Source organism: Elephantulus edwardii, unplaced genomic scaffold (assembly GCF_000299155.1).
Source record: "Elephantulus edwardii isolate Elephantulus edwardi_28Jun2011 unplaced genomic scaffold, EleEdw1.0 scaffold00296, whole genome shotgun sequence".
Lineage (NCBI taxonomy): Eukaryota > Metazoa > Chordata > Mammalia > Macroscelidea > Macroscelididae > Elephantulus > Elephantulus edwardii.
This window is the reverse complement of record NW_006400046.1, coordinates 2,289,738-2,316,374: the sequence shown is the minus strand read 5'-3', so window position 1 is coordinate 2,316,374 and position 26,637 is coordinate 2,289,738. Positions and strand designations below refer to the sequence as shown.

Genomic DNA, 26,637 nt, shown 5'->3' with positions numbered 1-26,637 from the left:
TGCACCAGAGCGATTTAAGAAAGAAAAGAAGACCGGACTCTGGTACCGAGGTGCCAGCCAGGGGCGCGCTTCCCAGGCGGTCGAGTCAGACCCTGGTGGGAGAGTGTGGGGAAGCAGAATTTAGCGGAGACCCTGTGCTCTTCTTCCCCTCCCCTCTTTAAAAAGGACCTTGTATTTCTAAAATTGTCTGCACAAACCCTGGTCATATTTTAAATGAAACCAAACAGTGCTTTTCTTCTCAGCTTCCCAACCCTACACGTTCGACATGAAAAGAAAAATTCTCTTTGCAAGACTGCCTTGGCACTTCTGGGCTCTTGGTACCTAGGTGGGGGAGAGAGCTGCACACTTGGGCTGGGCCTAGGGACCAACTTCAGCCCCAGGGCAGTGCCCTCCACAACCGCCCAAAAGTTTCCCTATTTGGGGAAGGAGGGAGCAGGGTCCAGGAGCAGTGACAAGAGTACAGCCTGTGCAAGTATGAAGATTGGGGAAGGGGTTAAGGTCTGGGCGGGATGAAATATATGCCTTGGGCCCTTTCCCCCAAGTGTGGGCAGACCTCTTGGAAGGAAAAGGTGGTTTCCATGAGTGCCCTGGACAGACTCCCTACGAGGAAAGAAAGAAAATCCAAGAAGAAATGAGGGTGGAGGCTGGTGCCCATGGGCAGGCCCCAGTGGCTGTGGGGCACGTTTGCTCTGCAGAAGGAGTTAGTTATTTGCTTCAGGTGTTTTTAATTAAATGCATTTCTCTTTTCCTCATTATTTAGTGTTTGGACTTTTCAGCAGGCCCCTGCATTCATTTTTTTTTTACATAAGCAGAGACTCCCCCCACTTCCAATGCAAGATATTGTGGGAGTTATTTGGCCTTCAGTGCTTTCTCTTCCCTACTTTTTTTTTTAAAGTAATTTTTAAATTATTAAATCAATTTAGTGCTAGTCAAAGTGAGGGAGGAGCCAGATGGGGCTGGAGCCAGGGAAGGGGTGGGGAGAGATGGCAGTCTCTCCTCCCAGGACCCTCGGCCTAGACCCCTGCTCTCTCACTCTCTGGGCACCCTTCTTTCTCTCCCTTCTTTCCTAGACTTTGTTGTACTGGGCTGGGAGCCTTCAGAAACTCTTGGAGACTCACCCTCCCCACTGACCCACATACCAAGACCCCCCAACTCCTCACTTGGCCGGCAAGCAGGGTGAGAAGAGGGAGGGGCCCCTGCACCCTCTCAGTCATTACAGCTGTTCAGCTGTTTGGCTTTTAGCTCCTGGGTGATTGGGCTCCCACCACAGGTCCTTTGAGGGGGCAGAACCCGCTGCGGTTGTTGTCCAGTTGATAGAGGGAGAAGCTGGGCCCAGCTCTGAGAGAGGTGTTGAAGCCCCTTAGCATTCTGAGGATGTGGGGACTTCTTTCCACCAGCATTTTTGTGGTCTCACGAATAGCTTGGCCTGCTCTATAAGCCGTGTATATAGTGTGTGTAGAGCGGTGTTCGTGTTTGACACTTCTGGTGTGGGCTGGAGCTATTTCTAAGCTATATAAACTATGAGAACTCTATGGTTTCAGAACATAAGGTCGGTTTAGTAGTGCTGAAAATGTATTTCTTAATCTGAGTGCAGTTACCCGGGTGTGTTCACTTTGTGAGATGTACCGGGTGGCACACCTACAGTGTGTCGGCTTTTCCATGCCAGGCCTCAGTTAAAAGGATTAAAAAAAAAAAGGGGAAATGTAAGGCCTACCTCCTTCAAAGTTTAAAAAAAAAGAAAAGGCTGGAGATTACAGGACAGTAATGAGAATAATCCTAACAATACTGTAAGTAAAAGTGTCCTAGCCTCCTCTTAGGGTCTACTCACCTAAAATTGTGAGGAGTGTATACCTTGGGAAAATTTAGAGGCTAATAAGGCTTGTTGGAGGCCTGTGACAGGGAGGCTTCTTCCTGACCTGTCCTTGCATATGAAGCGCCAAGAAGGACACCTGCAGACTTAGCCAGAGCTGTGAGATTCCAGCATTTCAGGACCAACGGGTAAAAAGCAGGGAAAGAGAAAGTTACTTGCCAATTACATTTTGCTGTCAGCATCTGGAAAACAAAATTGCAGCTGTTCTCGCTGCCCCTCCATTACCACCTCTTCTTTTTTTCTACACACTTAAATTTTTTTTTTGTACTCTTGCCATCCATATTTCAGTTTTCTGCACTGTTAAAAACTGTTTCCCGGCTCTACTCAAATGGAGTTGAGTTTGGGCTCCCCCCCCCTTTTTTTTTTTTAAAAAAAAAAAGTGCATCTTACAGTTTGATAGTTAAACTTCTGGAATTTAGTAGACCAGACCTATGATCAGTTGATAATCCCTCCTTTTTCTTCCCTGTGTCGGCCTTCCCAGCACTGCTTGTGGCTGGAAGCTTGGGGGAGGCAGGCTGGCCGCCCCCTGCCTGGCCCCCTTTGCCTCTGCTCCTCTGGGCAGGTATTGACAGCTACTCCCTCCACTGCCCTTCTGCGGTGTTTTTGTTTTCTCTTCGCCCCCCAAAAATATTTGAACCAAAAAGCCTCTTTTTTTTTTCCTCCACCCACAGCAAACTGAAAGGGCTAGTGAACCGTGATTCAACAGAGTGAGGGCGCCTCTTTTCTTTCTTAGCATTAATTAACGCAAGTTCGTTAGGACGTTGGGTCTGTCGCCCACAGTTTTCACTTGTGTGTGCTGAATCGGGTCATAGAAGGAGACTTCCCATGCAAACAGTTTGTGTTGGAGCTGGAGGACGCAGAGGGGGAGAGAGAGTGAGGAAGAAAGGGAGCAGCAGCGGCAGGGCCGGCTTGAGCATCGGGCACCCAGGGCTGGCCTCCTGGAGCAGGAGCTGGGCTCTAGGCAAATGAAGATTCTCCAGTTTCCTTGGCAGTGATCCTGAGAATAAAGTAGTTGGAGAAGAAAGACTTTTTTTGAGGAATTGAAAAATATCCATCTTCTAATGCCTAAAATTGTACATTTTGGGGAAGCCCAGGCAGGGCCAGCCTAGAGCGCACAGCTCGCTTTAACCCTCCCTGCAGTTAAAAATCTACCTTGAATATTCCCTTCCAGCCACCAGCCTTCTCCCCAGGGCTGCACAGCCTGTTGTCGCAGCAACTGCAAGAAAGCGGTTCTCTTCAGCCTTCAGCCGTGGGTGCCAGGAGTGTAGGCCAGGCCAGCACCAGTGGCTCGGAGAAATCCTTCCATTCAAAAAAAGCCTCCCTCCTTTCCTTTCCCTCCTAGGGAAGGGGGCACACTGGAAACAGAACCCACAGAATGAGAGGGTATCCAGGGCTTCCCAGCCTTGTAGAGAGGACCAGGGAGGCTGGCTGCTTAGGGGTTTTGCTCTGTCCCATCATCCCCTGAGTTCTAGCAGATTGGAGCCCTGTAGAAGTTTCTGGATGTATGCAGCAGAGAGGCAGGGACCTTTCATCTGTAGAATCCCTACATTTTCTGTGGAGTTACGGGGTTTTTCTTGGTGACACCAACTGCCTGGGAATTTGAAACATTCTGCATTTTGCTCTGGCCTTCTCTTTTGTGATCCAGATATTTTCAAACCAAGGAGAGAGTGCAGACCTCATCCTCACGCCTTGGTCTCTCCTGCTGCCAGATTTCTCTTCTGTTGTGGCGCTGGCCTCGGGTTTTTGCCGCTTCTGGGCCCTTGGCCACCATGGAGTGAAAGCTTCCCAGGCAGGATAGATGGGGTGAGGCTGTCCCTGGAAGTCCTTGCTTTTAACCACCCTGCGCTTTCCACAGAGGGTCCACTCCTCCTGTAGCCTGTCTGCAGGAGAGAGCTCTGGTTGCTATTCTGCTTGGTGACACAGGCAAGTTTTAAACTACATAATAAATAAAAAAGGATTTTTGCTTCACATTTCTTAGAGAAAATGAGATGAAAGGAAACAATTTCCAGTCACAGCAGAGAGAATATATTATCTCCCCAAATACCCCTATTTCTACCATATTTTGTTCAGTGCCAAGAGGGTGAGGGGCGCTGTGCCTGGAGGAGGGTAATGTTTGGAGCCAGAACGAGCCTGCCTGCTTGGCCAGATCCCAGACCAGTGCTCCCGCTCCCGGTCTGTAGTCAGTAGGAAAAAAGGGAGGAAAAGGGGGACAGTTTTATGGAGCAGGACAGTGATCTGGTCAGAGGCCGGGCCTGTACCAGACCTAGCACTTGGGTGCTATGCCCAGTGGTTTCTCCCAGGATGACAGAGTGCAGGCCTGACCTTTTTCTGAGGCAGAGGAAAACTGGCCAGAGTCAGCAAAAAAACACACCCCCAACAACAACCCCGCTTTGTCCAAATTCTCAGAGCCTCCTCGAAAAGTACATTTTCCGGTTTTCATTCCTGATGTTTCCAGGCTCTTGGAAGAGTTTTCTCTGCAGAGCCCCACCCACCACCAGGCTAAGGTGTGTATGTGGGGGTGCTTCTCCTTCCTTCCGGGCTGGGTCCTCTCTTTCATCCTCTCTTCAGTCTTCTGCCTTCTCTGTCCGACCAGGAGTCTGAAACCGTCTTTGGGATCCAGTGGGAGAGAGCCCTGTTAGGTTTAGGCAAAGGCTGGTCTGAATTATAAATCCCTGGGATGGAGCAAACTAACTAGAAATCTATCTTTCTCGGGTCCTTTTTCTCGCTCGGACAGTGGATAGACAATAATACAAGGGCGACTGGATTTCTTGGTAATTTCTATGTAGGTTTTTGTCATTTCTCCAGCCTGTGTGTAGTTACCCACATCAACCTGAGCCCATGTGTGGCAAGGGTCTAAAGGAATACATTTGGACCTTAAACAGAACAGAATGTGGACTCAGAGTTGTTTCTGGTTCAATTTTGGTTTTGTGTTTTTTAAAGAGACCTCCTAACAATGGCACTGTCTTTAAAGATCCAGCTTCTGTGATTTAGATGTTTCACCATTGGCAGGCACGGGATAGTCCCAACATCCTCAGGCTGAGTAACTTATTTTATTTTCTTGAAAAACTTAAAATTAAGTATACATATATATGGTCCTGTACATAATAGCTTTATTTTCCCTTAAAAAATACATCAAGTCTCTGTTGACAGGACTGTGTTTTATATGGTTTTTGAAAACAACATATTTCATATTCTCACTGTCGTTTTTCTTAGCTTGTTTTTCGGTCCTCCACCATTCCCCAGAGCCCTCCTTTGTCCTTTTCCACGGCTGTTTCCCCTTGTCCGCCCTGCCCTTCTCTCCCTCCGTCTTTGCTCTTCTTTCTTTTCTATTTCTCCACTTTCCCTCCTTCCCTCTTTCTGCTAATTTTCGTTTTTCTTTTGGGGCACATGTCTGTTAGTAATGGCTGCAACTGGCAGAAGTCTTCTAGAAATATTTCAGTGAAACCACTGCTGGTTTTTATCAAATTCTGTTCACTCAACAATTAAAGAGAAAAAGACCTTTCCCTCACCAAGGCAGACACATTTCCTTTCTACAAACCAAAAGCCCATGTGAACTTTCAGAGTCATATATAGAAGTTTTTCTTTGAAATGAAGAAAAGGACTCTTTTACCAAGTTTTTTTAAAATCTTCTTGATTTAATGAATCTCCCTTTATTTTCTTCCCCACATTTTAAGCAGCATTCCTGGCGTCTTCATCTCTGTCCCTGTTGTCGTTTTTTGGTTCCCCCCACCCCACCCACCTCCCTTTCTCTTCCTCTTCTCCCCTTCTCTGGGGCCTGTCCCTCTCCACTCCCTCCATGCCCTGACCCCGTGCACTTGCTGGTGACCGCAGTCCTAGCGAAGCCTTTCCTCTTCAGAGGGTTGAGGGCTTTAGTCTCCGCTGCTAGCTGGGAGTGCTTCAGTCTCCCACTCGGGTCAGGGCGGGAGCAGGGAAGGAGGCTGGGAGGACAGGTAGTCTTCCAACAGGAGCCTCCAACGCTTAACAAAAGGGGGACAGTCCCCTTTTGTTTGGGGCTTCTAAGGGGCGTGTCTGGGCAGACAAGCCGCCACCAGTGGAATGCAGGTGGAGGGGGCCACTGGGGCTGGGGCTCCAGAAGTTTTGCTGAGGCAACCTGTGCCTGTGTGCCGGCTGCCCCTCAGGAGACCAAAGACAGAGATTGAGACACTGTCCTTCCCTCCCTTAGTGCCCCATGCATCCTCCAGGCTTCCTGGCCTCATTAGGGCTGGGTGGGTGGGAGTGATGGGTGAGGGAGATCCTTCCCACCCACCTTCAAGGTAAAGGCCATTGGCAGAGACCGGGTGACTGAAAGCATTCTCCCTCCACTATGTCCCCTAGGAAAGGCCTGCCGTTTCTAAAGAGTGTTCAGGGGGCATGTAGGACTCTTTGTGGATCCCCTCCGTTTCAGATACCTCTGCAATTTTATTTGACCTCTTGACCCCTTACCCCATCCAGGGGGGTCTTCTCCTGTTTCCCTGACATCCTCTTGGGTGCCCCCATGGTGTCTTCCAGCTGTAGGACTCTGGGGCTCCTCCATGAACGATCCTCCAAGTGTCCACTGACCTGCTGGTCCTGAGGTTTGAGGACTGGATATGAGAGACCAGGAGGGGGAAGAAGCAGCCCTGCCAGAGTCTTCCAGGAGGCTTGTCTTGGCCATTTTCTGCCTAAAATGACTTGATGTATTTTTTAAGGGAAAATAATAAAGTCTAATATTTAAAATAAATCAAAATACCAGAGAAACACCCACATGTCTTCAGTAAACTCACTTTCTTAAAAAATAGTGACTTTAGAAAGTAAGATTGCTTCCTCAAGGAGGCGGGGTTGGGGCTTGGTGTCTTATGTCGCTAAGCCAACGTCTTTGGCTAATTGGACAGAAGCAGGTTATTAACATGACATTAATTATTGACTGCTCTTAGCCCTGTGTGTGCTGACACCTGCCTCCTGCACTTTCACCTCTGATTCCCTGGGTCAGCTGTGAGCTCACAGAAGACAGCCCCAGGCGCTGGCCACTACCTCTCCCATTGTCGGGGTTCAGTGCCAGCCCACGGATGGATGCTTTGTTTTGGCACACCCCAGGTTTTCTTCCAGACACCTTGGCCAGCATAAAGGCCATGGAGCGCAGGGTTTTTGGTGGGGAAGAAAGGGGCCACAGTGAGTGGTGACCTTTCTCCATTGCCAGCTGAGCTGAGCTGGGGACGGGTTGCTGTGGGGATGAGTTTTGAGTGGCTCCCTGTGTGTTTATAGCTACCTCTGTCTTCCCTTTTATTTAATAACGGTCTCCCTGTAACTGGGTTTTTAGGCCTGACCTCTGACTGCTCCCTTAGCCCTTCCTGGAGAGGAGCTGGTGAAGGTGGAGGGTGAGGGCCAAGGTGCCTGCCCTCTTCCCAGTGGAAAGAAGGCCCAAGTCAGGATGGGGCTGGCTCTCTTCTGGATCCAGCTCTTCTTGGTGACTCGACTTCCTGGCTGTCCCATTTTATATGTATATCCCTTTCCTGCTTTGGTCCCATCATTCAGGTCTCTTTAGTTAGGTTTTCTCCACCTGCATTGTATGATGTGGTGCTTTTAGTCTGAAATAAATGCCCATCCTCCACAGAACAGGACAGCTCAGCAAAACACTGATGGTGGCAGAGCTAGAGATTTACACAGCTGAGTGAGGGTGCCTTTGGGAGGTAGTGGCCACCCTTCTGCTTTTGTCACATCTCAGAGAGCTCTTTGGCGAGGACTGGGACAGGAGGCTATTTTAATAAACTTGCAGTTTAGTAAGCCTGGCCATATCGTGTTGGCATGCCTATCACTGCTAATGGGGTGTGCGTGGTGGTGGCTGGGCGTGTGTGGAAGGAGGGAGCCCAAGCGTGGGGTGGGGTGGGGGGTGGACGTGAGAGGCCAGGGGTGTCTGAGGCTCTCAGCCAGACTGGGACTGGGGCTGCTTGCACCCCAGGGTGTGGGGGCCCCCCGGCGGCAAGCCCCTGCCCTGGAAGCAGGCTGGCATTTTACACTTTCTGCTTTCTTTTTCCCCCCTCTTCTCTTTCTATTCATAGCAGCGCAGGCTTGTGTGTATGGCCAAGAAGGGAAAACTTCCACTCGCCCCTGTTTGCTCCATAAATAAAAAAGAAACAGAACCAGAAAAAAAAAAAAGGGAGAGTGTGAGGGCCGAGAGAAAAAGAGATTGAAGCCCAAACACAGAAAAGCCGGAGCAGCTGCTCTCCGCGGGCCTTCTGGGGCTCCTGCCCGCCGCCACCCGCCCGCCGGACTCGGGCCTCTCCTTATTTATTTATTTATTTTGCTGGCAAAAAAAGGACGTATTCCCCCCCCCCCCCCCCGTGTCTTCCTTAATCCTACTCCCACCCCCCTAAATTTGCTGGGTGGCCGCTGCCAAATGGGCCAGAGAGGGAGCCTGGAATGGAAAATTCATAACTGCTGGACTTTGCTTGTTCATTAGATGTGAACTTGTCGATTGGGCAAATTGTTTTTGGTCTCCAACCGCCGGGGGCTCTCCCCACCCTCCCCAGCTCGCCGGGGTCCCTCCTCCCCTCGGATGCAGCCATTGGCTGGCTGTGGATGTCTCTTTGCCAAATAGGTGGATCCTTCTCCCTCTTCTCTCCCCCTCCCCCCCTTTTTTTTTTACTGGCTTTGGCACAAGCAAATGGATGGGGATTGAGCATGAAAGGGGAGAGAGAGGGAGTTTGAGAGAGAGAGAGAAAAGAAGAAGAAGAAAAAAAAAGCCCAACCCAGCACACACGTACACGCACACACGCCCCATCCACGTCCTCCCTGCGCTCTCCCTCCCTCTTTCTCTCTCTCTCTCTCTCTCTCTCTCTCTCTTTCCTTCTCTCCCTCCCTCTCTCTCTCTCTTGCACGCGTCTGCCAGCGACGGTCTGCAGCCGGTCAGAACTCGTCCTCTTCCCCGGGAATCTGCGAGCTCCCCCTTTTCCTGCAAACGGGCGGAGGGAGGCAGCTCGAAGTTTACACCCCTGTGCCGCTGCCAAAGCCGAAAGCCTTTTTCTTCAGCTGCCGCTTTTTCCCCCTCCTGGTTTTTGTTTTTGTTTTGCACGGGGGTGGGGTAGGGTGTGTTTTCTTGGTGGGGTGTGTGTGTGTGTGTGTGTGTGTGTGTGTGTGTATTGATGATGGGAGGTTGGTTTTCCTTTTCCAGATTTTGCATATTTCTCTCTCTTCTCCCCTCCTCTCTCTTTAAACTGCGAGAGGATGCACACGGGAAGAAATTGAAAAAATATTTTTTGTTGTTGGCTTTTGTTTACCTGGCGTGTGTGGCGACAGGCTCGTGTCCTCTCTTTGCTTGCTAACCCTGACCTTTCTTTCATTTTGCTCCTTTTTTTAAAAAAAAATTATAATAATTTCTCTCTTCTGTGCAATGGAGTGTGTGGGGGGAGAAAGGGGGAAGGGTTTGAGAATCCACCCAAGCCCAGCCCCTATTCCCCAGAACACCAATAATAACCCCCTTTAAAACATTTACCTTCCTCCCCGCTCCTCCTCCTCCCCTCCCCCCACCCGCCCCCAACTCACAACTCTGTTGAGTCCAGAATCTCAGAATCAGGCGTTGGGCTTTGCCGGGTGTGCTTCAGATCAATGGTAATTATTTAATTTTTTCCCCCCAGTTTTATTTTTGTAAACAGAAATCAATGATTATTTAAACTTCCAACAAGCAAACAAGCAGAAAATAAATAAATAAATACATCGCGAGCCCAGCCCTCTGTCACCTGACTGAGTCGGAAAGCGGGTTGGAGGGGTCAGTGGGACGCTGGGGAAGGGGCCGCCAGGCGACCCTTGTAGCTTTTAACTCTAATGTGGCCAAGACACCCACCTTATTTGTACTAACAAGAAGTGTTTTGTTCATTATTACTGTGATTAACATTAGTATGGGTGTTGATAACAATGCTGAAACCACATATTTAGGATTTAGATCTGACTAAGAAATTCTGGGGTGGCAGTTCCAATTGGATTAGCAGGGAAGAGCATGGGGTGGGTGGGGGGGAGAGCCAAAGCTGCTTCATCTCTCGCAGATGTCATTTTTCTCAATTTTTTTGGGGGGGTGGCCAAAAAAAAAAATCATCCAGAGTCGGGACTCCAAAGCGGGCCCCTTGCTCACTTCAGTGTGATTGTTGTCCACGGGGTCGTGTGAGCGCTGGGCGAGCTGACGCGAGTTCAAGGCTGCAGCAGAGACCATGGAGATGTCATGGGCGCGACAGAGCCTGGCGAGGATACCAGCCGCGTGTGTGTGTGGACAGCAGTGTTGTCTGTGCGCGCGCGTGTGTGTGAGTGAGTGAGTGAGAGAGAGAGGGAGAGAGAGAGAGAGGGAGAGAGAGAGAGAATAGGTGTGTGCACAGGCTCTTGGTGCCTCTGTCTAGCGTCTGAGAGGCTGGGATGGGAGCAAGTGCCTGGTTCCGCTGGCCGTAGCTTCAAAGCACACTTTTGTGGAACAATTGCAAAAGGGAATTGGGGGGGAAGGAGGAGAAGGCGAGTTTCCCTTGTGCCTCCCCTTTTAACGCTTCTTTTCTCCTCTCTGTCCCCCATCATCCCGTCTTCCCTGCCTTCCCCTCCTCCCTTCCTCCCTGCCCCGCATGCTCCCGGCTTGCCGCCTGCAGGATGAGTTCCACCCGTTCATCGAGGCGCTGCTGCCTCACGTCCGAGCCTTCTCCTACACCTGGTTCAACCTGCAGGCGCGGAAGCGCAAGTACTTCAAGAAGCACGAGAAGCGGATGTCCAAGGACGAGGAGCGGGCGGTGAAGGACGAGCTGCTGGGCGAGAAGCCCGAGATCAAGCAGAAGTGGGCATCCCGGCTGCTGGCCAAGCTGCGCAAGGACATCCGGCCCGAGTTCCGAGAGGACTTCGTGCTGACCATCACGGGCAAGAAGCCCCCGTGCTGTGTGCTCTCCAACCCCGACCAGAAGGGCAAGATCCGCCGGATTGACTGCCTGCGCCAGGCCGACAAGGTGTGGCGGCTGGACCTGGTCATGGTGATTTTGTTTAAGGGGATCCCCCTGGAAAGTACTGACGGGGAGCGGCTCTACAAGTCGCCCCAGTGCTCGAACCCCGGCCTGTGTGTCCAGCCGCACCACATTGGAGTCACAATCAAAGAACTGGATCTTTATCTGGCTTACTTTGTCCACACTCCCGGTAGGTTCCTCTACATGTTTTTTCCCCCCTAATTTTATTTGACTTGTTGGCATTTCCACCCCCCTGTGTATCGTGCCTTTCATTTTCCAATGATGTCGTGCCTCGGGCCTAACTGGGCCGCATGGCTGATGGAGCCTGCAGGGTGATGAAATTCTCTTTTTTTTCCTTTCTCCTCCTATATTCTGCTCTTTCTCTCTCTGCCCTGTTACCGATTTTGTGCATTTCTGTCTTTGGAGGACTTGTGCAATCCAAAAGACACTCCAGGCCTTAGGACCAGAGCCAGGGAACCTCAGAATAATCTGTGATGGGGAGAGTCACAGATGACCACCACTACCAAGAAAATGTCACTGTTTGCTTTTACTCAGAATGAATCCGGAAAAAAATCTTAACGGGCAGGGGCTGGTTTTCCCTGTGTTTCTCAAGTCCTAGTGAAAAGCAGCATTTGGCACAGGCTGGGTGGGCAGAGAAAAGAGAGTGCTCTGAGACCCAAGGATATGAGAAGGAGTGAATAAAAAGAAGAGAGAAAGCAGCGGTGTGTGGGTTCTGGGGCCCAGTGGTCAGGAGGGAGGTCAGGTAGTTCAGACGAGTAAAATGATGAGCAGAGAGCGGTGTTTGGGCTGAGATTTGGCTGCTCAAAAAAATGAAAGTAATTTTATTTTATAGAGAAAGTGGCATAAAAGCACTGAGCTCCATGGGCTCTTCCTTTCTACCTGGTCCAGCTGAAATGGGGACAGCCTCAGAGGCTGGCAAGGAGGGCTAGAGGCCGGGGAGCTCCCTGCTTCCCTGGTGGTAGTCAGCCAGCATGGCCTTCCGTGGGAAGGAAACAAGATTGTGTGTGTGTGTGTGTGTGTGTGTGTGTGTGTGTGTGTGTGTGTACATGTCACATACTTCCCTAGTTCTCTTTGCTTTTCCAGTTTTACCGTGCACATGGTTGGGGTGATTCAGTTCTCCTGCTCTGTTCCTTTTCCTTTTTTTCCTCCCTCCCCTTTCTTCACCCTTTCCCTTTTTATAATTTCTTTCCGCTTTTGTTTTCTTACAAATTGAAACAGAGATGGCTGGTTAATTTTTAGCCTCCACTCAGCTACGCCCAATTTACTGCCACCTTTGAAACCTAAACGGCGGCACTCTGTGATTAAGCAAGGCAGACGTGTGTTTACATTATGCCCAACCAACTTGTAATGAGAGGGCTACCAAACCTTTTGCTGGTTTTTTTTTCTTTTTCTTTTTTTTAAGTTCCACCATTCCAGTTCCAGTGCAGAGGGGTGGGGGAGTGTTCCCTTCTTTCCTCTCTTTAAGTTAGAGAATGTGGTTTAACTTCATCTCTTCTGAGTGCTCTTTCCCACGAGGGTGTGTGTGTCTTCCTTCCTGTTCATTCACAAAAAAGGATAAAGAGATTCAGAAGGACTGAGGGCACTCCCTCACTTGGTTGAGAAGTCGAAAGGAGCAATATCATGAAAATAAAAATTCAGGGAACCTTCAGTGTTATAGGAGGGCCGTCTGTACTCTCATCGTGTGGGGAGATGGAGCGCTTTGAACTCCACGGAGAAGGCAGGCAGGGTTTGTGGTCTCTGTTTGCTCTTGTTCCCTCTGAGATGGTTTTAATAGCTGACTGGAGGTTGTGCTCAAGGGTTCTTCCTCCCCAGTTCTTCCTAGGCCTCAGATACCCTCACTGAGATGTCAACTGCTGAACCCACCTTCTGCCTTTTTTTTTAGAAAGAGTTTTTATTTTTAAGTTATTACTCACTTGCTGGGCACACAGCAGAACAGTAGGGAGAGGGCCCATGGTTGTATTTGAGGTGGCCTGGGGGCCCATCAGAGAGTGCTTCTGGGATTTTTCACTCGAATTTATGAACAAGAGGCCAGTTTCTAAAATGAAAATCAACACTTGTCTTCATCCTGAACAGGCTTCCCCCTACCCTGCTTTCTAGTAGGATTCTTATGGTGGAAGGAAGTTCTTTCCTCGGCCTCTCTTATTTTAGGCCAAATTCGTGACGACTGCCAGGATGCAGTGTGTACATGCTGAAAGGGCCTGCCTGCGGGCTCCTGGGCTGACCGCACAGGTGCTGTGTGTATTGGGAGATTGGGGTGAAAGGAAGAGAGGATGGTGTCACCCCTCATCCACTGTGAATGAGCTCAGTTGTCTAGGAATATGAGTGAATTTCTATCTCATCCACTGAAACGAAGACTGCCTTTGGTGGAGCTGAGGCTTTGTGTCCCAACAAAAGCAAAGTAGAGGCCTGAGGACATTTTTACCATAATGTACCTTCCTAGATACCAGATGAGGAACTCTGGTATGTAACACATCTTGCTGTTAACAGAAAGGTTAGTGGTTCAAATCCACTAACTGCCCCATGAGAGACAGATGGGCAATCTCCTCCCTTTTAAGATTTACAACCTTGGAAACCTAGTGGAGGACGACTTAGGGTCAGAATTGACTCAGCAGCGGTGGGTTGGATTAGACACTAGATAGTTCCCATGAAAGTAGGACTTTTGTTGGTAGAACGGCTTTATTTGAGACCACCTGACTGGAGAGTTGGGAGAAACGTGGACAGGGCCCCAAATGGGTTTCGTTTGTTCTTTTTTTTTTCTCTTTTCTTTTCGTTTGTTCTTCCTGAGATGATGAGCATCAGATAGGGTGCGACAGTGTGGAGCGTGCAGGGCTTCCGTCCTGGCCCGACCCACTTTGCTAGAAGATGTCCTCTCCTCTGGCTCAGCCAGTAAACAGTGCGGCCCTCTGATGGCAGTGCACCTCTCAGGGTGGACGTTGTGCCTCCCGGCATGTTCTGCAGGCCACTGCCTCTGCCCTCTCAGTGTAGACAGAACGGATGGGTTCCAGGGTGGGATGGGCCCAAGGAGAGTTGTTTTGGATTCTGAATGTAGTGCCTTTTCATCCTTTACAACTGGGCCAAGAACAGAATGTGGACTGAGCTGGTAGTGGTGATGCCTTTGGGCGGTAAAATGGGAGGAAGGACGTGGTTTCACTAGGAAGAGCCCCAGGTGAGTTTCTGAGAGGTGGGTATAGTTGAGAGGGAATGAAAATGGCCAACTCTGCTCCTCAAAATTGGGGTCTGAAAAGGTTCCCATAGTGTGTTGCGGTCGTCACAAGTGGGACCTTGTCAGAGGGGAGTCTGGCAGGACGTCCTATGTGTCTGTGCGCTGAAGTCGAAGCAGGGAGGAGGGCTCACGTTTTGTGGTGATGCCTCCCCATCCAGAGGTAGTGTTCCACAGTGGAACAGCAGGAGAACGCGGCCTCTTGCTGTATGAGGATGGCTGGCTGCATTTGTCTTGAAGTGGCGCTGAGTCTTGTCTCCAAAACCTTTACAAGTGATGGGAGGTGGGCTGGCGTCGTCAGACCTTCCCAAAAGCATAGTCTAGGAAAGAGAAGAAAAAAAAACCCTGAAGGTAATAAAATGCCTTTTTTTAATGGCAATACTAGTTTCCTGTGTTAGATCTCTCTGAATGGCCTGTACTGTCGAGGCCTAGGATGTCTCCAGATCTTAAATTAGACTCTCTTTTAAAAAATTTAAGCTTTTTTATTATGGAGAATTCCATAATTCACTGTTCTCTCCACTTGTGTATAATGGGTCTCTGTGAGCTCATTACCAGTCTCAATAGTTATAAACTTACAGTCTTGGTTCATCCATACCCACCCATTTCCCATCCACACCAGGTATTTGCGAGAAAAATCCAGGCACCATAGCTTTTCCTCTGTAAATATTTCTGCATGCATGTCTAATAATAAGAACTCTTAAAAAGCATAACCGCACACCATTATCACACTTAAAAAACCCAACGGTTTCTTTACTATTATCAGGTATCTGGCCAGGGTTCACATTTCCTTAATTATCTCCTAATTTCTTTTATATTGTCTGTCTAAATGGAGATCCAAATGAAACACATACATTGCAGTAAATTGATAATAACTCAAGGCTTATAACTCTCCTAAGTAGAGATGTTCCTCTTCTACTTCCTTCTCCTATTTTTTTCTTTTTTCTTTTTTTTCCCCACTTATTTCTTATTTTTGGTGACAAAACGAGGCCATTAGACACATGTGGACTCTGCAGACGTCCCTGCTCTGGGTCTGTCAGTGTGTTCCTTTGCAAGGAGACCCTGTCCCCTTCCTTGTCTCTATGTGTGGGGGTGGATGCTTTGAATAACACCTGGAGATTTATCTAAGAGAACTTTCTCAACTCTTAGGATTACACTCATATAAGTATAAAAATTTTCTGATGTTTGCCATCAGCTCAGAGATTGACCTTTGGCATGGGTGTTGATTTTTAGAGATTAGGGAGAATCTTTTCACCCTCTCTGGGAAGTAGTGGGCATTGTCATTGTCTCACTGTGTCTACTCCACCAAGACACTCTGGTCGCAGCCAAAGGCTCTCCGACGCTCAGCCTGATTGGTGACTGTGTGGAAAGAGGCCCACAGGCGCCCAGCCACCTCTGGGAAGGCGAACTAACCCCAGTGGGAACATTTGGCCATCTCACTGGCTGCCTTTTTTTCCCAAGGCCCAGAAATGCCACTGGCCTGTCTCTTTGAGGCAGCGCCATCTGGTGCCAGGGTTGACAAAGACCATAGTACCAAGCAATCAGTTGGTAAAATGAGAAAGATCAATGGATGGATTATCTTTATAAACTGAAATAGGTTTCCTTTAGGACATAGGGCCCCATTTAGAATGTCCCAGAAGAGCTCTGACAATAGTTACAGCAACACAGCCTCGGCTGTGGTTAAAATGCTACATCTAGCACAGAGGTGAAATTAAAGAGGTTAAGCAGCTAATATGTAAAGATACCAGCTGGCACTTAGTTTATAATTACTGTGGTAGGATTGTTACGGTTTTATGAGCCCTGACGCCTTAGAACTTTCACCTGTTGATCTTGTCTTAGGGAACCACCCTGGTTAAAGCTAATTTTTCTGTGATATGGCAGCCTACCCAATCTTGAAAATCTTTCATTTCTCTCCTCCACTCAGGATGCCATCTCCACTTCAGTGCGGTGTCCCCTTTCCCATCACGCTTCCATGTCCACTAAAGCGCCTAAACATTTGTCCTTTGGGTCACCAGTCCCTCTGGTTGGTCCTAGTCTCTCTTCAATGGAAATGTTGGGAATTGAACTCGTTATTTCCAGACTCAAACAGATTCCAGTGGAGGATGATAGTTAATTTGAGGATCCTAGTGCAACAGGGAACTCTAGCAGGCTAGTGGGTAAGGAGTTACGCTGCCAGCCCCCAACCAGGCAGTTCGAATCCACCAGCTTCTTGGGAGAAGGATGTCCCGTCTTCTCTCATGTGACGTGTAGTCTCTGAAAATCCCCGGGAGGGTCAGTTGTGAGTCGGTTCTCATTCCGTGGCACGCAGCAGCAGTGGTGCAAACTGAAAACACCCGTTCCTTGTTCAGAAGTCATTAGGAATAAGAGCATGACTAGAGCAGAACATTTAACCAGGTGTGACCCCTCCTGACTGCCTGTACCTGTCCATTCAGCTCAGGGCTTTGGTCTGGATGCCGTGTCTGTTAAACAAATGCTTGTCTCTGGGCGGTGTGAAAGCATCATCAGGGTCAGGCAGGTCTTAGGGTGTGACCCCACAGCGGGTATCAGAATTACACTGACCTGATTGCTGGGCTCGGTCTCGGTCCCTGACCCTTTTAGTCTCCCATTCCCTTGACCGCCTGCTCCAGTGCTTTTTGTCCAGAGCACTGTCTACCCAAGCCTGCAGTGTGCAGGGGGGGTCAGGGTGTGGCGCTCACTCTGCTGACTTAGTTGGAGGCTGAGGCATAAGCAGAGAAAGGCTTGCCCTGTGGCTGGAGCCAGCAGAACACAGGCCTCGACTGAGCCAGAGGGGACCTGGATGTCCCACAGGGTCACTCTGCTGCCGCAGGGTGAGGTGCAGATGTGCACAAGGACTTAATGAGCGCTCGGTTTCCTGCCAGAGGACAGCAGAACTCCCTTTATTCATGAAGCACATGCTTACTAATCCCACCCTGAGCACGGCCCTGTGCTGCGGCTTCTCTGTCTCTAAGAAGGAAGAACCTTAAGTTGGGATGCAGGCCCCATAATGACTTCTAGAGGGCTCCACTGCAGGGGAGAACCAGCCTGGGAGGGGTGTTCTGGATTAGGGGCAGGCAGGTGGCTGTGAAGGAAGGGGTGGGCCTTGCCCAGGTTCAGCTCTGATGCTGGACAGACCTGGGCGAGGAGGAGCGAGGCAGCGCCAGGTTGGGGCTCTGTTCTGTGCCTGTTGCAGCTGGGCCAGGGGAGCTGCTGAGTGTTACCCTTTCTGCCCAGGGAAGAAGGTGTTTCCTTCTCTCCCCCTCTCTGTCTCTCTTTGCCCCGTCTGTCCCACTCCCCCACCCTGTCTCAGGACCTGCCACGCTTCAGTTATTTTATCCTTCAGTGTCCGATTCAGAAGTCTTTTCAAAGGCCCCAGCCGTGTCAGCACGGTGCTCACAGAGCTCGCACAAAAGGGCCCTTTGATTTCTTGTTTGTTTTCATTTGCCAGTGGAGGGGGAGGGGGCAGGAGAGAAAGAGCTTCTGGGTTTTAAAATTTTTATTTGGGTTGCTTCATTCTCAGAGCAGTTGGCTCCCTGGAACTCCTTTTTGAGTTGGGGCCTCAGAGGCGAGCAGTAGCCTTCTGGGGAGAGAGCTGGGGTGGAAGTGGGGGGCCAGGCAGCAGGAGTGTCCTTGAAGCGATTACAGGAGGTCCAGAGTTTGGGAGAGAGTAGTTTATTCATCCCACAAAGATTTATTCGACAACTTTTATGTGCTAGGGAAGGGATGGGTTGGGACCCTGTGGGTTTGGATAGAGAGCGGTATGAGGCTCTGGCACCAGATGACATCCCCCGGTTAGTCATGTCTCTCACAGAGGCCTCACCAGAGCTGTGGCTCCGAGTCCTTGTGAACCTTGGTTTAACCATTTTCCTCTTATGCCCCAGATTCCATCCTTTGCCTCTTGCTTGGACAGGGAACAACGTGGGGGTCCTTTGAGCACACACACTCCTCTGAAATGGTTTCAGCGTGGGGGCATCCTGCTCTCCTTCACACGGAATCATGTCGAGGACAGAGGTCCACCTTGCAGCGAGCGTCCTGCTAGAAATGGCTCCGTGTGCCCAGGCTCACTCTCTTAAACACCCTGTCTTGTCACTCAGTAGAGGCCACTTAGTTGGACCCTGGGGTGCGGATCCCTGCCTCCCAGGGACCAGGCCCCCAGCACTGTAGGATTCTGAGGACAGGCCACTTTCTGCCAGGACCTGGTGAGTAGAGGACTGAGGCCGGAAGGCGACGAGGGTCTTCCTGGAAGCGCGCTGTGGCTGAGATGCCCGGACCACGGCCTAAGCGGGCACCCAGACGGGTCAGCAAGACTGGGTGCTGCACGCTGGCTTCCAGGCTCCTGTGTGGGTCCAGTTGTTGGGGGCAGGAAGAGAGCGCCGAGACTGAGGCTTCGGGCAGGTGGTCACGGGCCTCAGCAACAGGGAAGTGTGCCCACTGGGTGAGGGGGGGCCCCCGCAGGGCCTGGTTGGCAGACGGGAGGAGGAGGCTGGGGGGCTGAGAGATAGATAAATATAGCTGATGGCATTTCTGATGATAGGTTTTTCTTGGCACCGAGGGCACCATGGAAAACAGCATGACGAACGCCCGGCACTGCGGGCCGCCGCCGCCATTTTAAGCGTGTTGGAGCTTCAGGGTTGTTGGTGTCAGGAAAGGGTCCCAGAAGGCAGAGGGGCTGGTTTGGGGGTGGGGGTGGGATTTGGCTGGACCAGGCCTTAGCCTCCCCGGTGCCTGCCGTTCTTACTTTGTCTGTATGGATCTCTTAATACCTCCATGTCTCATGCTCTAGGGGTGTTTTAATAAGAGCCTCTAGTAGACCTGACCCTGAGTGACTTGCCCATCAGCCCGGCCTCCGAGGCTTTGTGGTGGGGATATCCTGGCCTTTCTCTCTACTTGTTATCTCAGCAGTGACCTAGACACGGACACTGCCACCCCAGGCAGCACCCTGGGGCACTTGTGGGGCACTCAACATTAGCATGCTTTTCCAGACTGTGATGGTCCTGTCCTGTCCCTGCTCACAGAAGAGGAGGCGGCAGGAAGACTCCAGGTCCGCTCCTTGTTTGAGCTCATCCCACCTTTGAACGGTTGGCATGACTGAGGTGCTGACTGTGGGGCGAGGGTGCACGCAGGTGACGGGTGTGGGTGGAACCTTCGGGCCACACTCACGAGTCAAAGGTGGCTTCCTGGAAGATGACGTCCTTGAAACGCACCTGGAAAGATGACTAGGAATTCGCTAGACTTTTGTCATCTGATGGGAGCCTTTTCAGCCTGCCATGAGCCGATTTCCCTGAATTGTGCCCGAAGGATGTGGCAGGGCGGGTGCTGTCACCCCCACTCAGTCCAAAGGCGGTGTCAGGGGTCCCGCAGTGAGTTGTGGCAGCAGGGACCGACATGGCTGAGATTCAGGTTATATATAGTCTCCCTCTGTGAGCCTCACTTGCTGCTGGACCCTCACCGAGGTTGCTGGCCAGAGTGAAGCTTGCGATGTGGGGTCCCTTAGGAGCCAGTGCCACCCACCGCTCCTTGGGAGGGGCCAAAGCCCAGCTCAGCTCAACGGCTCCCCCAGCTGCTGAGTATGTGGGATAGAGAGTGGGCACCTGACCCCGTCTTCCACGCTGGCCTCATGCCCTGCCAGCTGGCCCAGGCAGATGGGGCCCAGCCCCCTGCCTCCAACCTTGAGAGGTAGCACACAATGTAGACCGAATGGAGGTGGCCTTTGGGCCCCCTTGTCCGCTGTGGCCAGCCTGACTCCTCAGCCCACCGTACTGGAGCTGTGAGGAAGGGGCCTGGCTTGGCCTCTGCAGAGAGTCTGCAGGAATTCTAGGTGCGGGCCACAAGACTTAGTGAAACTAGCGCCTGTCGTCTTGGCTTGGTCATAACCCTTTTCCTGGGAGTCAACTTGGGATCGCAGTTTAAAATAAAAGTACATGCAATCCAAAATTATTATCCAAATTAACCAGATGATCGCTGGAAGTTTTGCAGTAGGTCTGACGTCCTTCACACAGATTTATACCCTTACCCTTTAACATTTAAAATCTGTGGGGCTGTGTATATGAAAACTCTGAATACTCCGAGGGCTGAGTGTGGGAGAGGCTGGCTTAAGTTGGAGATTTCCATTGCTATGGCTAATAAGTCCGGGGTTTCCCCCTCACCATTATCATGACCCCCTCTTCCCATTATGGCAGGGTTCCCAGCACTGCTGCCATTTGGGTAGGTCATGCTCTGTGCTGAAAGCTGGCCTCTGCACTGCTGGGTCCTCCACCTCCTAAATGCTGGTAGCATTCACTTACTAGGTGTAACCGTTGAAAAGGTCTTGGCCTGGCCCGATGTTCTCTGGAAATAGAATGAGTCCGGCCTGGACGGACTCAGGGTCAGAGAGGATGCCGCTTGCTTCTTGGCTGTCCTTCACTTGAAGATGTTTCTTTTTTTCACCTGGTGACAGACCTCAGAATGCAGCTCTGCCCCGTGCGTCCTGTGTCCTGTGACCTGTGCCTGTGTCTTTTTTTCTGAACTTCAAGGTTTGGGCTGAAGCAGTCTTGAGATTGGGAGCCAGCCTGTGTGCCTTCACCTGCTGGAATCCTGAGCCCACCTCTAAGCCTCTGAGTTCTTCCCCTTCCTTTATTCTTTATTTTTTCCCTGCATTGGGGTCTGTCTGCATTTCAGGGACCAGGATGGAATCTGCTCCTCACAGGATGAGGACAAAGAGGGCAGACTGTCTGTCACCTGGGTCTTGGCACAGATCTGCTTAAAAAGGATGTGTTTGAATTTAAAACACACACACCCCACCCCACCCCACACCACCCCAACCACAAATTAATGACGACAGTAAAGCATACTCTTTGTAAAAATTTAAACAATGGAGAAATGCAAGGGACAGACTTCCTAGACTATTCTCCTGTGTTAGAGACCATTCGACAGACTGGTCATTTCAAAACAGAAATCTGTATATCAGTTAATTTTCAAATATAAATAATGGTTAAGTGCAGGACTCGACAGTGTTTTGTTCTGTTGTGCATAGAGTCACTTTGAGTCAAAACCGACTCGATGGCACCTAAACAATAAATTTTAAGTGCAAACTGAATATTTGCGTTTAACTGAATCGGGTCTATTGAGTTGCCATTGTAATCTTACCAGGCCCAGCCCAAGGCCATTTCTGGTGTAAGAGCCAGTGTCTCTGCTCTCTTTTCCGCCTCAGGTGACAGTTTCATCTTTTCTGGGGGGGAAGGTAAGTAGCAGAACGCATTCTGGTGTCTGCTCAAGCATTCCTGCTGGTGTTGTAACTTAGATGGCGGGCGGGAATTGGGGCCCAAGCGTCAGCTCTGTGCTGAAACCCAGCAGAGGGCCTGGCCCTTCTGGAATGGGGGCCAGGGTGGAGGGAAAGGACACTGAGAAGTGGCCTGCTTGGCCGCACTGCACTTGGCCTCAGCACCGCGCCCTCTGGAGCCGGTGTCCCGGCTCTTTCTTGGAGTACCAGGCATGGGAAGACCCTCTGCCAACTAGTCTGGCATCTGGGTGGCTTTCTAGACCCTGTGGGCTCTTTCCAGGGCCAGCTGTTGCTGGTGTTGTTTTTTGGTGGTTTTTTTTTTATTTTTTTGTAAAATGGGGGTGAGTTGTTCCTTGGCCTTCGAGATTTTTTTTTTCATTGTAATTCTTCATTTGAGGCTTTAAGACCTGGCAGAAAGAAGTGTCTTCTCCAGGCTGGGACTACAGCTGGGGAGTCAGAACTGGATGAGAGAAAGAGAAAGAATCTGGAAAAGGCTTTGTGCCTGGGCTGCCACCGTGGACAGCAAGGAGTGACACCTGGTGACTCTTCCGGCCTGGGCAGAGCTGAGAAGAAACGTGGAGATCCCCTGGGGAGAATCTGTGGAGGCCAGTCGAAGGAGGCCCTGGGGGAGTGTGTCCTTATTATGCCTGCAGATTATAGCCCCATTAGTGCATAATTATTATATAATGGGCGTTATTGCATAATGGCAGTTATATAACACCCGGCCAGGAATACAGACAGGGGGTGTAATATGTGTATATCCTCTGGCTATAAATAGCCACCAGCCCCACACTGAATATGTGGTCACACAGAACTACCATATAAATACCCATGCTGGGCTATAAATTTCTGAGCAGTGACGTCAGTGACTAGGTACCCGGTTTGGGGATGGGAGAAGGAACCTGCGGCCCCACCCAGTGACATCAGTGTTTCCTTAGAAACAAGAAGACGGGGCAGGGGTGCAAATGAAGAAAGGCTTTTGAAAGAAGGAGGTAAATAAAAAGCTGAGAAGGGGGCCTGACTGCGATCCTCAGCAGGGAAGGGGGTTTGAAGAAGAGACTGTCCTTGAGCGTTTGCCTCCTTCTGAAGAAAGGCAGGAAACTCCATCCGTTTCCTTTTATGCTCTTTTCAGAGGGTTCCAGCTCCTCGTTCCCAGGTGTGGTAGCAGTCAGGCCTTCGCCCCACGTCAGTGAGATGAGGGTGACTAAGGGGTCCACACGTTCCCTTCTCGTGATTCTGCATGAGTCCGGGGCCATTTGTTGCAGGGTTGTTGGATATGGGCAAACCCAGGCTCCGCGCCACGCCAAGTCTTGTAGGGCTGCTTCTGGTACTGAAGGTTTCCGCTCAGTTTGGGCCTCTGTGGTGCACAAGCGAGCAGTCTGGCCCAGGTCTCACCCAGGGCTCAGAGAGCTCCAGGGAAGCGGTGGTGCTGGACAGTTGGCACCTGGGGAAGAAAGACGAGGCGAAGGATAATGTTGTCCCAGAAGAAATGATGGAGTGAGATTGTAGCACTTTTTTGATGAATGAAAGATAGGTTCATGCAGGGTAATATAGGATTAGTTTTAATATCCTTACGGGCTGAAGAAAAAAAATCAAATTTGTTGACAGGTAGAATTCACGTTAGCAGAGAAGGCAGGCCGGTCATTGACCAAATCCTGCTCTGCCCAGGACTTTTCCCAGAAGGTCCATGTCCCACGAAACCAGAGCAGCAGGTGACTCCAGCTCAGTGGTTTTCAGCTGGACTGAGTTAGCACCCCCACCCCACCCGGGGGTACATCTGCCAATGTCTGCACCAATTTTTGGTTGTTTCGACTTAGAAGGCTGCTGCTGCAGGGCCCAGGGCGTGACCTCATGGCAAAGAATACGGAATGACGCTGAGGCCGAGAAACTCTGTCACAGAGGGACAGCCCTCCCCAGAATGTCTTCATTCTCCACTGGGGGTGGGCTGGGTAGACCACCTGCCCATCTGGCTGAACTTTTTCCAGCTCTGTTTTCCATCCTTTGATTGGTCGTACGGGACCCTGGGGCTGTGAGACCTTTTACAGGAACTTAGGAGACTTCTTGTTGTTGTTATGTGCCATCGAGTCGTTTGCGACTCATAGCGACCCTATGTACAAGAGCTCTAAATGCCAACCTAGGTGCCAACCTAGTCATCTCAAACATACTTATTCCCACCGCTCCAGTCACAGAATCGATCCATCTCATCTTAGTCTTGCTTGTAACATTTGCAGCCTGGGAAAGCCAGTGGAGGGTCACCGTAGTTGGAATCAACTTTGGGGTTTTGGCGATGGAGCTTCTGAGAGGTTCTTTTCTCCGAAGCCCTTGACAGATCATACTACCAGCAGCATGTGCCGGAATGGATCTTTCACTTGTTATTAAAAAGGAAAATAATTAAACAGCCATTCTTTGGTCTTTACCAGAGAGTTTCCAGAAGGCAAGATTTGTTCACTTACGCTGCCTCTTAGGCCGCCTCTTGCTGCATATACTTATAGAGGCTACTCTGACCTCGCGGCCTATAGGGAACAGGGCCTCAGTGGACCAATCCCGGGTCATTTCCATAAAAATCAATTTCCCAGACTGGGTGTCACTACCCAAAGGGCCTTCACAAATGGCTAAGGTGAGGGTAGGAGCTGAGGGAAATTCTTAAAATTCCAGGCTGTAAACTATTTCACGGGAGCCCTGGTGACATGGGCCGTAGGGTGTGGCACTGCTCACCCAGACCGCACATCTCTGACAGTTTGAATCCCCCTGCGGCTCTGCAGAAGAACGATAGGCGGTCTCCTCCTGTCAGGGTTTACAGCCTCCGAAGCCGATGGAGAGTGGCTGGGAATCAACAGCACTGAGTTCGTCTTTGAAGCTGTCTGACGTCTCATCTAAATGACCTTGTGTGATTACTTTACGTGGAGTGCGTGCGGTACCAGTCGAGTATAGGAAACACTTTTGTGTCACCTGTGCTTGTTGCTTGTTTATTTCATGCCCTGGCTGCAGTTTAGGTGGTGGTTTTGGGCCTGATGACAGGCATAGCATGGCCAACTGGGTCATCTTTTGTGCTGGCCTCAAGTGCGGGCCTGAGGTGCTGGTCAGGATAGCGGACGCTGGGTTGGGCTGCACCCAGTGGTTGGCTGGAGCAGAGGGATCAGCTGGGCCATGGGCAACACCTTTTGTGTGTGGAGCCCAATTTTTGAGTTGGGATTTGGGATTGGGGCAGCTAATGAGCCTGGCTGGGAAGGCAGGGCCCAGGGGTCCGCAGGCAAAGCCCTGCCTGCTGTGCCCGAGGTAACTGTGAGGAGCAGCACTGGCTTCAGACACAAAGACCACTGCTCCACGCAACCGTAATCCTCAGGATGTCGCCAAGGGAGAGGCCCCTGCCCAGAGGATGAGGCCAGATTTCTCTCACTTATTTATGGTATTGTGGTTTATAGAGTGGGCCCAGAACACAGCTCTCTGGGCATAGATTCAAATGCATGCGTCTCTTTAAAATTAACACATACACACACATACAAAGTCTGTTCGGGTGGTGATGGTGCCCAGGAGTGTTCCTGGCCATGTGGGACAGTAACTGAGGATGATGGTGCTGAAGCCACTGCCTAATATTAGATTTTGTAACTCAGAGATTCATTAATGTAATTACTCAGATGCCAGCCTGGCTTGGCAAGGCCCCTTGAATTGTGTTCCTCTCCGACAAAGCGCTCTGCCTCACAGTGATGCCTCTGGTGCTGCTGAGCCCCACTCACACCTTTGTCTGTGGACAGTGGGCAGAAGGACGCTTGGAGCACCTTCCAGGGGTAAACTGGGGGGTCTCCTTGGAGTGCATCTTGGCTTTTTGTGTGTCATGATGAGTCCCTCAGAGAGGCTGCCACCGAAGCTGACTGTCACCCGAACAAGGCCACGCTGCTTTAAGTTGCAGCTGGCCTGAGTTGGGAGGGCTGAGTGTCTTTTTCAACCCTGTACAACTTTGCACCTCATTTTGTGTTTGTCTCTCACTAGGCTAGAATCTTGAATCTGGGGCTCTATTTCCTTTGCTTTTGTATTTGTCTGTCACCCTGCATGTAGTTTTATATGGCTCCATAAACCTATCTGGAATATTGGATTGCTTTCAGATGGTAACTAGCTAGTCGCCCAGAAAGGAGCAGGTGTGAAGGGCTTGGGAGATACACAGCCGAGGAATGGGGCAGATTAGGGGAGGGGTGGTAGTGGGCATGCCCTCTTTGGCCTGTTCCCGGGGAGACTCCTGCTAGGTGAGGAGTAATAAAAGCTGCCCCAACACTAGGAAGAATGTGGTGGGCAAGTGAGAAGCTGTGGGTTTATGGATTGAAAGGGACTTTGTTTCTCAAAATAACTTGCCTTTTACGTGAATGAGATGTCAGGAAATGGGGAAGAACAGCCTTCTCAGTGGCTCCCGCCCTCAGCCCCCAGCACTTGGGAAAGGAGCTGCCCTCTGTCCCTTGGCTTTGAGGTGCCTCCCGCTTCAGCTTTGCAGCATGTGGCCCGCCCCCCAAGCCCGTGTCCTCTTCAGACACAACTTGTGGGGCTGCCAGCTCACCCGTGACAGGATCGACCCGCCCTCCCCTGACTGCCCGCCCCTTAGCCCAGCGGGCGGACTTCCTGTGGCACAGTCGGCTGGGAGCCCGCCCTGGGCCTGTAGGGATTGTTTGCCTTCTGCCTGGAATCTCCTCCTCTTAACCCAGAGGAAGAGAGCCTGAGCCCGGGAAGCCCTGGCCTGCACACGGGTTGTGTGCAGAGTCCTGGAGCTGTGAGACCTTCCTGTCTCCTCCTGCCTCTGGCTTCTGTCTCCCAGCTTGCAGGCTGGGGAGCTGCCCCGAGCTTGGGTGCCCGGATTTGGTTGTGAGCGATGAATTACCTAAGGAATGTGAGCCAGGAGGGCATCTGGTTTCTTGGGGCTGATCAGTAAAACTCATTTGCACGTACACAGCCCCTTTTCCTAGAAGCTCTCAAAGGTGATTCTGTTGCCTTAGCCGGCTCACTTAACCCAATCCTTAGCTGTTCCCATTAGTTTTCCAGAACATTCCCAGTTATTTTCTCTCCACTTTAGAACTTTCCAGTCAGCTAATTCAGAGACTCTGTAGGACAGGTTAGAACTGCCCATAGGGTTTCCAAGAGTGTAAGTTTTTATGAAAGCAAATCGCAACATCCTTATGCAGAATGGACAGGAGGTTTGAACTTCCAGCTTACTGATTAGGAGCCAGATACCTTAACCAAAGCAGCACTGTTTTCACTACGACTGTCTAGCAGCCCCCTTTCACCTTTTACTGGTCTTCAAATTTTTTCTTCCACACACCACGTTTTCATCTTCCTCAGCCTGGGGCCTTCTGGA

The 26,637-nt window shown here is 50.7% G+C and overlaps 1 protein-coding gene across 3 annotated transcripts in view; it reads left to right on the top strand.

Moving 5' to 3' along the window:
• The window catches only part of NFIX (nuclear factor I/X (CCAAT-binding transcription factor)), an 81,256-nt gene that overhangs the window by 4,660 nt on the left and 49,959 nt on the right, over positions 1–26,637 (top strand). Inside the window, exons 2-3 of one of the 3 annotated variants that reach the window (XM_006900786.1) lie at positions 10,006–10,098; positions 10,468–10,999. In XM_006900786.1, the coding sequence (XP_006900848.1) occupies positions 10,048–10,098; positions 10,468–10,999 (583 nt within the window). In that variant the 5' untranslated portion in view covers positions 10,006–10,047. Of the gene's footprint in view, positions 1–9,395; positions 9,455–10,005; positions 10,099–10,401; positions 11,000–26,637 lie in introns of those variants that run through there. The other 2 variants (XM_006900788.1, XM_006900787.1) reach the window with 2 other exon arrangements.